The sequence below is a fragment of the Peromyscus maniculatus genome, chromosome 16 (assembly GCF_049852395.1).
Source record: "Peromyscus maniculatus bairdii isolate BWxNUB_F1_BW_parent chromosome 16, HU_Pman_BW_mat_3.1, whole genome shotgun sequence".
Classification (NCBI taxonomy): domain Eukaryota; kingdom Metazoa; phylum Chordata; class Mammalia; order Rodentia; family Cricetidae; genus Peromyscus; species Peromyscus maniculatus.
Window position 1 is genome coordinate 41,338,930 of NC_134867.1, and position 13,430 is coordinate 41,352,359.

Consider the following 13,430-nt stretch of genomic DNA (forward strand, 5'->3'; position numbering starts at 1 on the left):
TAAACCTAACATTTGCATAGCACACTTCCCAGTAAACTTATGCCTTCCACAGTCATTGGACCGACCGCTAAATACTCCCCTATTACTTTAAGAAGTAACATTAGCGTTTATTTGTTACTCTATTAGTACTCACTGGACCATTTCCATTTGCACTTTGTAGTCCTTAAAACTAGGCAAACCTAGCTTTAAAGAGTGGAGGAATAGTTCATAAGAGTACTTGGGTAAGGACGAGACAGCACTTGTCTATTTCGCAAAAAAAGAAACGTTGGAACTTCTTTGAGATTAAAGACAAGGTCACTGTGAGATTAGGAGGAAGAGCAAAACAGATTGTACACTATAGATAAATTAATTACTTTGATAAATTTCTCACCAAAAAATGTACAGGAAGAATTAACTTAAACTGATAACTCATACAATGTCAAGTCTTCAACAGCATGCATATGTGGAGATCCTTGGGGACATCACTACCTACCTACCTACTCCTACCTCTTACCCTACATCTTCACTCTAGGGTCCTCCCCCCACCCTGAATCATCACTCTTGGGTTTCCTCCCAACACTGAATCTTCACACGTGTGGAGACAATGGATACACATCTTGTCTTTCTCTCTGTTTGCTGAGATAATGCGGGGGAAGTGGGACACGAAGTTCTGGGTGGATCAAAAGTGATCAGAAGAACATCATGGACAGAAAAGAACTCAGGAGTTCTTCCTCATGTCACCCTATCCATGAGGGGTTAACAAAGTCATATTTAAAACCTCAAAAAAGGAGTTTGAAAATCCAGACTTTAAAGGGTGTCGTCCAAGATTTTTTCCCAAGTAATTCATTTTGTGACTAGACCATCTCTTTGATGAAACCGTTGAGGGCATTGAGGCAATGACCAAAACTATCTTGAAATTACCTTTTCAAAAGAAAATTCAGGTTTTGGGGAAAGTGGCGGTGGTGCCATCTCCCGTGGGGTACTAAGGAATCCACAGACAGATGCTCAGTCTTCTGAGGGAAGGACAGATCTGATGTGGGACTTGAAAATACATGAACTCAATAATGAGGCACAATTTCCTGGACCGTGATCAAAAATCAGGTGGGTCTGAATATTCAGACTCACGCACGCCTTCCCAGGGGAGCTTTCTACAAGCCAGCCCATGCAACTGCTTGGCTGCTCAGGAGCTGGGCAGCGCCATGTGAGCGAGGCACAGCCTCAAGGATCTGTCCTGGGAACCATGCCACCTTCTCACTAATCATCTGGAGGAGGGAGGACAGCCCTGTGAGTGGAGATGCTGCCTGCTGAAACTGACTAAAGATGAACCCCTGGGACTGAAGGGTCCTCGACTACGGCTGGATTTCATACACTAAGCAATCAGTGTCGGGAAGGTGAGGAAGCCCAGGGTACAACTCTAAGGCCATGTGAATGAACAAAACAAAGGCCGTTCTTTCTCATTAAAGCGTGCAGTCGTTAAACATGTCAGCTCCTCTGGCTTAATGAACAAGAGAACCCGACAGTGCCCTAAGTTTTAGAGTCTAAGACAACATACTCTGAGGAACACAAGACAAGCTATTGCATTATAAAAAATTAAAGGACAAGAGGGTGGCAAGATGGTTCGGCAGGGAAAGGTGCCTGTCACTAAACCTAAGGACCTGAGTTTGATCCCTCGGACCCATATGGTGAAAGGGAAGAACAGACTCCCACAAGTTAGCAAGTTGCCCTCTGACATGCACACATTTGCCATGGCACATATATGTACAGACGTAGACAGACAGACAGACAGACAGACAGACGGATGATAGATGATATGTAGTTTTTGGCATAGCTCCTGGATATTTTTCATGGTGCGATTTGTACTACACACTATCCGTTCAGGACAGTTTAGGGTTCTGCCTTCATATTCCCTTCAGAACAATTGATTCCCAATAAACCGCTATTAAATATGAACTGCATGGCCTCAGGGGGTCCTCGTTCAAGGCTTGGTTGTTGCAACTAACTTGGACGTGACAGGCCTGTTTCCCTCGGTGAATGATTCTTCGTCGAGGTGCAGTGATAGTAACTGGAGGGTGACTCTGAAGATTACATGAGCTGAGACACATTCGGTGAGCTTAGACCAGCTCCTGGTATTGCAATAAACAGTATGATAGGCATGCGCTAGTATCACTGTGCAAAAACATAATAAATCATTTAGCGAATGACTGATAGATCAGGAAAAATTCTCATAAAGCCATAGGTTCCTCACAGTGCTTTCTCTCAGAGTCAATGACAAAGCTGTTCAAGACTCAGGTCTTCCACAGTGGAAAATAGAAACAATGCCCAGTTTCGTTAAATTTCAAGTAAATCACAAATACTTCTTTGGTTTTTTTTTTTTTTTTTTATGTCCCAAGTGTCGCATGGAAAGAGAGATCTGATAGGAACAGTACGCCACAGGGTAAGAACATTGGTGTGTTGTTGTATTACAAAGACTCTATTTTCCAAGTGGATCCTTTTCCTTGGAAGAATCCCCCAGCCTCCCACTTTACCATCTTTGCAAAGACCCTTCCCCTACGCCCATGATGTTTTTAACAATCAGTTAAAGTCAGAGTCCTGTACTAGCTGTAGGAATTCACGCCTCTTCTACTTCCTAGCAGCCACTGCCAACAGAATCTATGGTCAGAGGAGCCCCGCTGGTCATCACCCAAGTTCTCATACCCCGACTATTTACCTTCGCATCGAAGTCGACATAGAACCCCCACCCCGCATCGAAGTCGACACAGAACCCCCACCCCGCATCAAAGTCGGCATAGAACCCCCATCCTGCTCTCTTAACTTAACAAACCATTCAAAAGCACCAGCATTAGCAAATTTGCTTTCAATACACATAACAGTGGCAACCCCCAATCTAATTGGATTAGATTAATGCTGGTGGTTTGGACATTCGAGGGGGTTTCTAAGCAGCACTTCCATTCTTGGAAGGCAAATGTGCATGTCAGAAAAAAAACAAAAACAAAAACAAAAACAAAACAAAAAAAAGGGGGTCTTCCAGAGACCAGAAGCTTTTAGCTATATGCAAGGTTGTATTTATGAAACATTCAATGTCCACACCTCTTCTTTTACAGGTAGTGATTAAACTGATGCTGTCAGCTCTTAACAATTAGCAATTCAAGCCAAGCAAGCCCAGAGAGATGGCTGTCTTACCCCTCAGCACTGATTTGAGGTTGAGTTTGGCTTGTTGGTGCAGATCCTCAACACAGGGGGGTCTCGTACTGGGAAGAAAAACATTCTCCTGCTGATGCCAGGGTGCCGTGTAGTGGACCGTCCATCGGCTCTCCTCGTCTAGGTTGGAAACCGCTACAGAGAGAAAGAACAGGTTCACATGTTAGCTGTTGACTCTGCATTTGTCACTTGGAGATAGGGCCTCAGCCACCAGTCACGGTAGCTCGGGCCTTTAGTCCCAACCTTTGGGAGGCTGAGGCAGGAGGTCAGCTAACAGTTTGACCCCAGCCTGAGGAACACAGTGGGTTCCAGACCAGCCTGGAAGACACCGAGTGAGACCCTGTTTCAAAACCAGGAGAAAGGTAAGATTGTGGTATTCAACACACCCACAGGTGAGAACCGGTCAGGGCCGAGGGAACTAACTCTAGTGAGATTTCCCCTCAGGCTCCAGTGGTTTTGTTCATCCACTGGGCTCCATCTGTAAAGAAAAAGCACCCACTGTGTATCTACCACACAGTACGTTCACAGACATGTTTGCTCAGCTCCCCGCTTCCCAGAACCACAGCTCCTGCTCCTGTGTGAGAAGGATGGGCAACATTGACAGAGACCTTCCATTCCTCCTTATCCACACACCACAACCCCAAGTTCTCCAACTGGACAATGCTGCTGCATCATTAAACAAACCAGAAACAAATTCCCCACGGTTAGGTGGGGACAAAACACCTCTCTTCTACCGCGTAACTTAAAAGCACCATCGTTACAAGTGCAAGCAAAAAATTTAAAACTTAGTGTATTCAGTTTGAACACCATCTGCACTATAAAATTCTCTCATTTATGCTGTCACAGGATACTTCCATGTTAATTTTTTTTAAATGTCTAATGCAATTGACTTTATCCAACACAAACCAATTCAATTAAATTTTTCCAACACAAAAAAGTCCAAAACTTTGGTGGGAGGGGAATAGCAGGCGGGCTCGCTGAGCCTAAGATGAATCTCCAGGATCATTTTCGTACACTCCGACTAGGGCTTGAGATCTCTTTTGGGTCCGTCTTTCCGAACAACACAACCTATGCTGGACTATATGGGTGGAGCCGAAAATGAAGGCGACGGCATCCAAACGCATTCATCTGCAATGCTTTGATACTTTCTGTATGTCGGCCACATACTCGTGCATAGGAAAGATTAGACATACGTAAAAGGAAGCCTCCGGACTGGGCACTTACCCAGGGTGGTAAACCTAACTCATGCAGAGCCAGCAGACGTTAGGATTGTGAGTCAGAAGCACGTCTACCCTGACTGTGCCCTACAACAGACAGTTGCCCAGAACAACAGAACGTATGCCTGGGAACTAGATCATAAAACACCATCTCGACGGAACATGAAAAGACAAATGGACTAATGACTCTGTTTGAACATACTTAAAATTAACTACACATACCCCATAGCATAGTTACTAGGAGCACAGTAGAGCCCAAATGGACTAGGGCTGCTCACGAAATAACTTGTGTAAAGCAAGGCCGTGGCAGAGACAATGAATTCTGAAGGAGCCCCCAGAACTACTGCCGTGGAAGAACTGTGCGTTCCTTAGCCTGGCTCCCGTACCCCTGTAACCCACCCTTCACTTAATTTTTTTCCTATAGCTACCACATTTTAAAAGTCTGCGGATCTGAAAAGGGTTAAGGAGTTCCTTTCTCCATAAATCGCTTAGTGGTAACAAACACGGAGAACCAGACATAAGTTACAAACAGAAATGCTGTTATCTGCTCAGGATGTTTGACAAAGGCAGTCTATAAACCAGGCCCCTACTACTATTTTACATGTTGGAAAATTGTTCTGCATGGTGCCTAACACCATCAGCCTTATTATATAAACTCCTAAAGCGTGGCCTTCACTCAGCTGTATGGTTCAGAGTCACCGAGCTCCCAGCAGCCGGAGGTCCCTCAAAGTACGCACAGAATTCACTACAATGGTTCTTGCCAATGCCTATTTATTTTTAAATTTCGATTGTCTTAGACAGAAAATGCAAGCTTTCCCTCTTCGTGTTTATTACAAAGCAAACCCAAGTGATGGTATCTGAGTCCCCTGTAATGGTACCATCAGCCCCAGGGTACAGACACAAACCGGCCCCTCAGAAAGAGCACTTGTCTCCTCCCTGCTGTACCTGCCTGCCTCCTGCCAGGGCAGATTTGTATCTCTCCCTCCACAGACAGGCTTCCAACTAGAGAGGTGCAGAAGAGGAGCCCGGAGTATTGTCCTCTGTTGCATTCTCCAATGTCTGGTAGCAGAGACACTCCCCCCCCCCCAGCCCTCCCGCCAGCCTCCCCCCTCCGTCGCACATTTATCCAGGTCTTGTCACTGATCAAAAGGCAATACAAAGCCACACTGAAATAAGTTAGTAGGAAAAAAAAAAATCCATGTCACTGTAAAATTAAATTTTCACGGGAATGAAGAAGCACCGAGATTAAGGATATTTAAGCTGACAGGAAGCACACCACATGAAGCCGCAACACAAAAGCTCGCTGCTTTACGACAGGCGCTGATCTGTCTAGACAGTTTGGCCTCGAGCTCTGAAATCCATAACAGAGAGTACTAGGGGGCTTTAGAGGATCATTCCCCCCAGAACTAAGTGACACATTACACAGCGACTCCTTACCTCAGCCGCTCATCCAGCTGAACGCCCAGAAACCACGCACTGTATATCAAGGCAAAGAGTCAACACAAAGACTTTCCCCTTCCTTAGAGGCCTCTTTTGAGAAGTACAAAAGAAATCAAGCCACTCAAAACCCCAAACATCAATAAATAAGACAGAATAAGGTCACATAATACTGTCCAAGGCGTGGAAGTGACCTGGTATACGGGGGACATTAATTCAAGGCTATTAGGCTCTCACTGTGATTTCAGCACTCAGAAAGACGGGACACACGGACACACACGGACACACACACACACACACACACGGACACGGACACACACGATCCCCAGAACTTACTTTTCTTCTTGAAAAGTTTAAAGAAAGATTTAAGCTTTGCATTAATGAAGACCACCATTTTCTTCCTGCAGCACCTACATAGGTTCAGAATTCGAAGTCACTGTAGAAGCCGGGTCCAGCAGGTGGGTGGCAAACTGTTGGGATCGACAGCTCCAGATTCTAACTTTCTTCATCAGGTTGTGGTGCTTCGACATCTGTCTCCCTAAGCTGCTGGAGCTCCCGAGGTCAAGTGTGTAGTCAGGTGGTTACAAACCATTAGCAGTCCTTGAACCAGAAAAACTCCCACTGAAACCCGATCTGTAAGACTAGGCGCAGCCCGTGACAACAGGAAGAGAAAGCCAATCACAGTCTTCATTTGCATAATAAGCACATCGTCAGGCTCCCTGCCTCAGTGCCCATTCATTCCATTTCCTCCTCACACTCGAGACGCTTCTCTCCTGTCCGCCCTCCACCATTAGACGGCAGAGTTTGCTTTCTGGGGGTCACATCACAAGGAAACAAATGGGTCCCCCGTTTTCATGAGGCCACTGTGAACATCCAGGTAGTTTTGTTTGTTTGTTTGGTAAGTTGGTTTTGTTTTAGAGGATCCAGTAAGTCTGAGCACAACCCCATGTTGGTTCTGTGACTTTCCAGTCCCCTCTGGGAGGAAGGGATACGAACTAATACAGGCAAAAGGAAGCAACCTTTGTTTCCCAACCACGCCCCCAGGCTCTGCCTCCCGGACCAGCTCCCATAAGCAGCACAGCTTTAGAACAGAATCGACAGGGAGCTTTGCGGGGTGACTTAGTGGCATTTTTATGCAAATGAGGGTGCCCAGTCTCCTCACCCCTTGCTAGTTATTACCCTCAGTATGGGTCTTGGGAAGTGTGGTCTCATTTGCATCTAGCTGATACAACTCAAAACAAACAAAACCCCTTAACTTCCCCAACTCCAAAGAAGAAATTAGATACATTACCCGAATCACTTTAATCTCCTTTAAATGCAGTCATTACCCAACAGCCTGGATCTAACAATTCTGCCACAGCTTTCCTGGGTAGTAGTTTTAAGTAAACATTATTTGGATGACTCTTTAGCGCAAACGTACTAAGTTCTGGACTGAGGAAAGACAAATGTAACCAGGGGGAAATCAAGGCACTGTTAGAAAAATACAACCCAAGAGGAAAGAGAGAGAGATGTGAAAACTGAAGACAGCAGATCAGGAACTGAAGAGGAACTCAGGAAAACCCCCTCACAACTCACCCCGCTGCGCACAGAACAGTCTGTGAAGCAATTTAAAGGACCTCTTAGTTCATAGCTTGGGGCCAGACTTGTAACCGAATGGAAAAATGTAATAATCCCCTAATTCAAAACATTTACTTTATAACAAAGGCTCTTAAGTCAAAGAATAGCAGTTTACATAAGGGGCTCCCCCTAGGGAAAGCTGGGTGGCTGTGGCTCCTCCAAGTTTAACGACACTTTTAGAACAACAAAAGCCAACAAACAAAAACCAAAGAAACTAACCGAGGAATTCTGATGGGCGTTCTTTTACATTCAAAGTCATGACGTGCTAGATGGCAAAGGAGTCGCAACCAATTCAGATTACATGGCTGTCTTAATTGAGAGCTAAGTTCTGACTTCAGACTTATCAGTGACCCAGACCCTTGCTCTGTGCGTTGCATTAGAGACAGGTAGAGCTCCGGAAAGAAATGATCCCAGTCACCACCACGTCCGAGTTTTTGAAGTTCAATGTCACTTTGAAGTTCAGTGACAACTTTTCCAACTGAAAGTAGCAGAAACTGTTCAGGAGAGCATACCTGGAATTCACCCAATCCTGCACAACACACAGCTTTTTGTGTACGCAGTAACGGCATGCAAACACAGATACATTCGTTAAACAGATAAGTACTGACAGTCTACGATGTGCCTCCCTCGTCAGGCTTGTATTATTTGACAAGACACTAATCACAAGGCAGATCAGAGTGGTAAATTCAGTGGGTGAAAGAAAAGTTTGATAAGATTAGACAAAAGAAGATAGGAAGGGAGGTGGACGGGTCTGGGTGGATTTTAACCAAGTCAGGGTGATCCTCACTGAAATAATGGGGTTTGAGTCCAGGCTTGAAGGAGAAGATGGTCAGAAACAGAACCCATTGGTAAATCCCACTGGCTCTCACTTTCAAAACAGAGGCTGTCCCTCGGGCCGAGGGGACACATCTCCAACCCTCCAGGACTAGTTAAAGAAGTGATCCTTCCCTTCTTAGAAAACTAACAGCAACAAAAGTGTAGCTATTTTCCTCTCTCTCCAGACTGCCCAGTGGTAAGAAACCACGGTTAGGGAAGATAAGCCCCTGTTAGACACTAGACAATGGGAAACTCAGGGACAAGAGACAGGCTTCCAGTCCAGAGCCAGGGGCACTTCATCCTCCTCGGGCAATAAACCTAATAAATGATCAGGTTTATCAACTGCTACACACTGTTATGTTCTGGCATTATGCATTTTATTAATCATCAAGTTTTATTAACTATCAAGTCTTCCCCAATAACATCGCCATTTTTGCGCTTTACATCTTAAGTATCAGCCTGAGAACAGGGACCTATGTCTACCATAGTTGTTTTTTGCGCGCCTTCCCGCCATGATTTATTTAAGCAAATGTCTAGTCTTTTGAAGTTGCTTAGTTTAGACATCCGACAGGAAATACATGATTCTATGGTGCTTCTCATTCCAGTTGTAGACAGCCATCCATATTAACAGCAGCATAAGCAAATCAGCTGGAATACCCTAGACTCTGAAACTTAACAGCACAACAGAAGATCTTAGTTCTGCAACCACCACCATCCTGTTCTGGGACAGGAACGGCTCACTCAAAGAGACATCCAAGCCCGGGTTTGGTCAGCGGTCCAGTGGAAGGAAGGACAGTGTTTCTATCAGGGTTATTATCAGAACTTAAGACAAAAAATTTTTGTGGATAGATTCTATGGAACAGTTCTTGCATGTTTTTTTGTGGATAGATTCCATGGAATAATTCTTGCATGTGGTAAGCATTTGTGTTTGTTAAATACACAAATAAAAATCTCAGGAAACAGCTAAGCAGCCTCATGCTTAATAAGGAATTATGCTTATTTTTGAATTTGTGTGTGTGTGTGTGTGTGTGTGTGTGTGTGTGTGTGTGTGTGCTCATGCACATGCATGTATGTGCTTGTGCATACATGGGTGAGGGTCACAGGACAATGTGCAGGCGTTGGTGCTAGCCTCCCACCACAGGGTCCCAGGAATCAAACTCAGACGGTCAGGCTGGGTGGCAAGCAATTATCTTTCCGCTCGTCTCAGAGATAAACTGTCAGCTCCTCAAATGACTGCTCTGCCCACTCCCTCTGGTTTATACCCACACAGCATTTTTTTTCCTAGTACCTTCAAATGCTAATTCTCAAAAAGCTTTCAAGTTAGTAAGCTGGCTTAGTCAGTAAAGCGCTGGCCGCACAAGCCTGAAGACATGAGTTCAATCCCCTAGTCCCCCCGGTAAAAAGGGCAAGTGCAGCAGTGGATACCTACCATCTCAACACTGGGGAAGCAGAGACAGGGGGATGCTTGGGGCTTGCAGACCAGCTGGGCTAGCCTCGGGTTCAGTGGGAGATCCTATTTCAGAAAAAGTGAGGTGAAAAGTGATTGTGGAAGGTAGGCAACAGCGGCCTTGGCCTCCACACACAGGACCGTGTCCACACACAAAACAAGGATAAGTAAATTTAAACACAACAAACAAACAAAGCTATATACTGCAACCTTGGTCCAATAATCCTGGCAAACTGTGATAGTTCAGCGATGTGAGCACTCGACTCCAATAATCCTGGTGGCTTATTCTAGTACAGAACTTTGGAATTCTGTTCCATTATTATGCTGTGAAATAGGAATCCTTATAAAGTTCCAACTTTTCCGCTTATTTTTTCACATTAATAAAAACCTTCTTAGTAATAAATGTTACATTTAAAAGATTTTTCTTAGCCAAGGGGTGGTGGTGGCACACGCCTTTCATCCCAGCAGAGGCAGGCAGGATCTCTGTGAGTTTGAGGCCAGCCTACTCAAAAGAGCAAGTTCTGGGATAGCCAGGGCTACATAGAGAAACCCCATCTCGAAAACCAAACTAAACAAAGAAACAAATAAATAAATAATCTTTCCCCTTTTAGGCCAGATATGGTAACACAGGCCTCTACTTTCTGCTACACAGGAGGCAGAAGGCTTGTGAGCCTATAAGTTCAAGTTCAGCATAGTCTGAGCAAAGGAGTGAGAGCCTCTTTATTAACAACAAATTTTCTTTGGGGCATCATTTTATCACTTCCAAAGGTAGGTACATCCAATATACCAGTTGAAAAAAACTTAACTCTGACAGTGGTTAATGATCAATCTTTTAACAGTTTTATACCAAGCAGTTATTAGTTTCCTTATATTAGATATCCAGGATAAAAGTGGGTCACTCATGGTTACCGAGGTGCACATGCCTGTAATTCCAGCATTCGTTCATCAGATGGAAGAAAGAGAATCACTGGATTCAAGGCCGTCCTAGGCTATACAGGGTTGTAGCCTGGCTTAAATGCAAAAGTCTATGGATATAGCTCAGTAGTGAGGTGTGGATCTGGAAAGGCTACAAGGCCCTAGGTTTGATTGCCTCAGGAAAAAAAAAGGGTCAGAGTCCAGTGGGGAAGACAGGAAGACACACCCCAAGAGATAAAATGGTAGTAACAATGAGTAAGTCCCGGAGGAGGGATGTGGACAGGAAGTCCCTAATGAAAATGATCAAGGAGGACCCCCAGTTTACTTAGAAGAGGAACGGCAGAGATACAACAGAGGAGCGTGTCTCGGTGAAGAAGTAAAGGGAGGGACTGTCCTTAGACTCAGGTCTGCACAGGCTGTGTGGAGGTTCTCGGGACAATGGTGAGGAAAAACAGAACAGGACAGGACCAGCGCACACCCAAAGGCCCTCGCTTGTCACCAGGAAGGCCTAGGTGTGTCACGATCCATGCGAAAAGGTAAGATCGGGGAGTCGTTTGCTAAGTTTCTTCACGATGCTTAGGTTCATCAGCCTACGTCTGCAGCGTACACACTCTCAGCATCCTTAATTCTGAACGTCTCTAACAGGAAGGGGTCCAAAACCTGAAGCTTTTTAAGCTCCTATATGATGCCAGCAGCAGAAAAAAACCACGCCTGACTTCAGCAAGAGACGGGATACAGGCAAATGAGAGGTGCAGCAAAAGGATTGTCCAGAGACCTCTTCGGACTGTGTACAGCGGGGAGAGAAAGCAGAACCTGAATTCTAAGTTTAGACCTGAGCACCGAGGCATCTCACTGTGCACATGCACATATTTGGAATCTGAAACACTTTTCTCCAGAGCACTAAGAACAATGTTTTTAAAGTCACAGCTACCTAAAGTATGAATTAAAAAAAAAAATAAATAAACAAACAGGGTCGGGGTGGGGGTGTTAAGTCAGGGTTGGTATTTTAGAATAAGCAAGGCTGCCTGGGTTCCACCGGAAGCATCACAGCGGGTGAGGGAAGGAGACAGAGACCCCAACTACCCATGTCGTTGCCCATTCTTTCTTCTTAGACACAACCTTATCATTTTGAGGGATTAAAAACTAAATCGCTCTGAGGGATAAAATACAAATGTTGTCTTTTAAAAAGTGGCGCGAAGGAGTCACACTATACAACAGGCCCCTGTGGGAGGGTTGTTGAGGGGAGGGGAGAGAAGAGGGGGCCGAGACCGGTCCCTGGGGATAAGAGCGAAGGAAGAGAAAGAGGAGGGGTGGGTGTGTGTGTGGGGGGGGGGGACGACAGGGGAGGTAGGCAAAGCCTGCCTTTTATATGGGAACATAGGGAATGCACACAGGGGGTGCTCTTGGTGGCTGCAGCTGAGAACATATCCTGTCAGGACCCTAAGGGCAGGCCAGTAGAGATGCCTGAATGCTAACATTATAAATAAATAAATAAATAAATAAATAAATAAATAAATAAATAAATAAATAAATAAATAAATAAATAAGGCTGGAGAGATGGCTCAGCGGTTAAGAGCACTGGTTAAGAGGTCCTGAGTTCATTTCCCAGCAACCACGCTGTGGCTCACAACCATCTATAATGAGATCTGGCTCCCTCTTCTGGTGTGCAGGCATACACGCAGGCAGAATACTGTACACATAATAAATAAATAAAAATTTAAAAAAAAAAGAGCTTAAAAAAAAAAACCCACCAAATAAACTAAAAGCTGCTTAACAGCAAAGCCATGGAAGCTTCCAGAACTCCCCACAGGGCCTCTAACCCCTTACCTCCCCATCCCCATTTTCATAAAATGTCAACTCCTTGGTATATTAAATACAGTGGGACATTAGAAGTCTTTTCAATCCCCGAATTTTCATACTGTTAAACAATATTGATTAAAAGGGGACATTTTCAAATGTTATACACAGGAGTTACAGGCAGCAATTAGACCTAGCTGTCTCATATTACACACACACACACACACACACACACACACACATACACACATACGTACACACACACACATACGTACACACACACACACACACACTTTGAAATCTTCATCAATTGAAAATAAAATATATAATTACCGAAGAGTACTGTGTTTGACTTGGTTGGGAAAGGAAGGAAAGGAAGATGGAAGAAAAAAACATCATACATAACATACATTTCTGGTTAGAGTTAAGCAGTACAAGATAAATATAAATATAACATATCTCAGAAAACTTCAGCTCCTTAAATAGAACATTCCTCAGCCCAACCTTATCCATAAGTAGTGGGTTTAATGTTTGCTAGCCTTAAGGCTATTTTTACAACTCAAGTTTAACACCTAAATTAGAAAAAATAGAGGCTGGAGAGATGGCTCAGCAGTTAAGAGCATTGGCTGCTCTTCCAGAGGACTGGGATTTGATTCCCGGCACCCACATGGCAGCTCACGACTGTCTGTAACTCCAGCTCCAGGGATCTGCCACCCTCTTCTGACCTCCTCAGGCACTGCATGCATAGAGCACACATACATACATGTAGGCAAAATACTCAAACACAGGAAAATAAACATTTTTTTCAAAAATAAGACGACACACAACTACTTTAGACTTACTTGTAGCATGAATCTTAAAGAGTCTTATTAATAAAATCAAACCTAAGGCCAGGTATTGGAGTGAATGCTGGAAGATCAGAGAGACAGAACAGGCCACAGCCACCTCACCTCGCCAGTTCCTTAGCTGATCCTGTTTCCTCAGACTGGAAGCCTCTGAGTCCTCAC

General features: G+C 44.6%; 1 protein-coding gene across 11 annotated transcripts in view; it reads right to left on the reverse strand.

Annotated features, from left to right (window-relative positions):
- Nhsl1 (NHS like 1) overlaps positions 1–13,430 on the reverse strand; it is a 228,704-nt gene that overhangs the window by 55,606 nt on the left and 159,668 nt on the right. For 9 of the 11 annotated variants that reach the window (XM_076552695.1, XM_076552697.1, XM_076552693.1 and 6 more), the window contains exon 2: positions 3,160–3,312. In XM_076552695.1, the coding sequence (XP_076408810.1) occupies positions 3,160–3,312 (153 nt within the window). Of the gene's footprint in view, positions 1–3,159; positions 3,313–6,167; positions 6,898–13,430 lie in introns of those variants that run through there. The other 2 variants (XM_016004700.3, XM_006986094.4) reach the window with 2 other exon arrangements.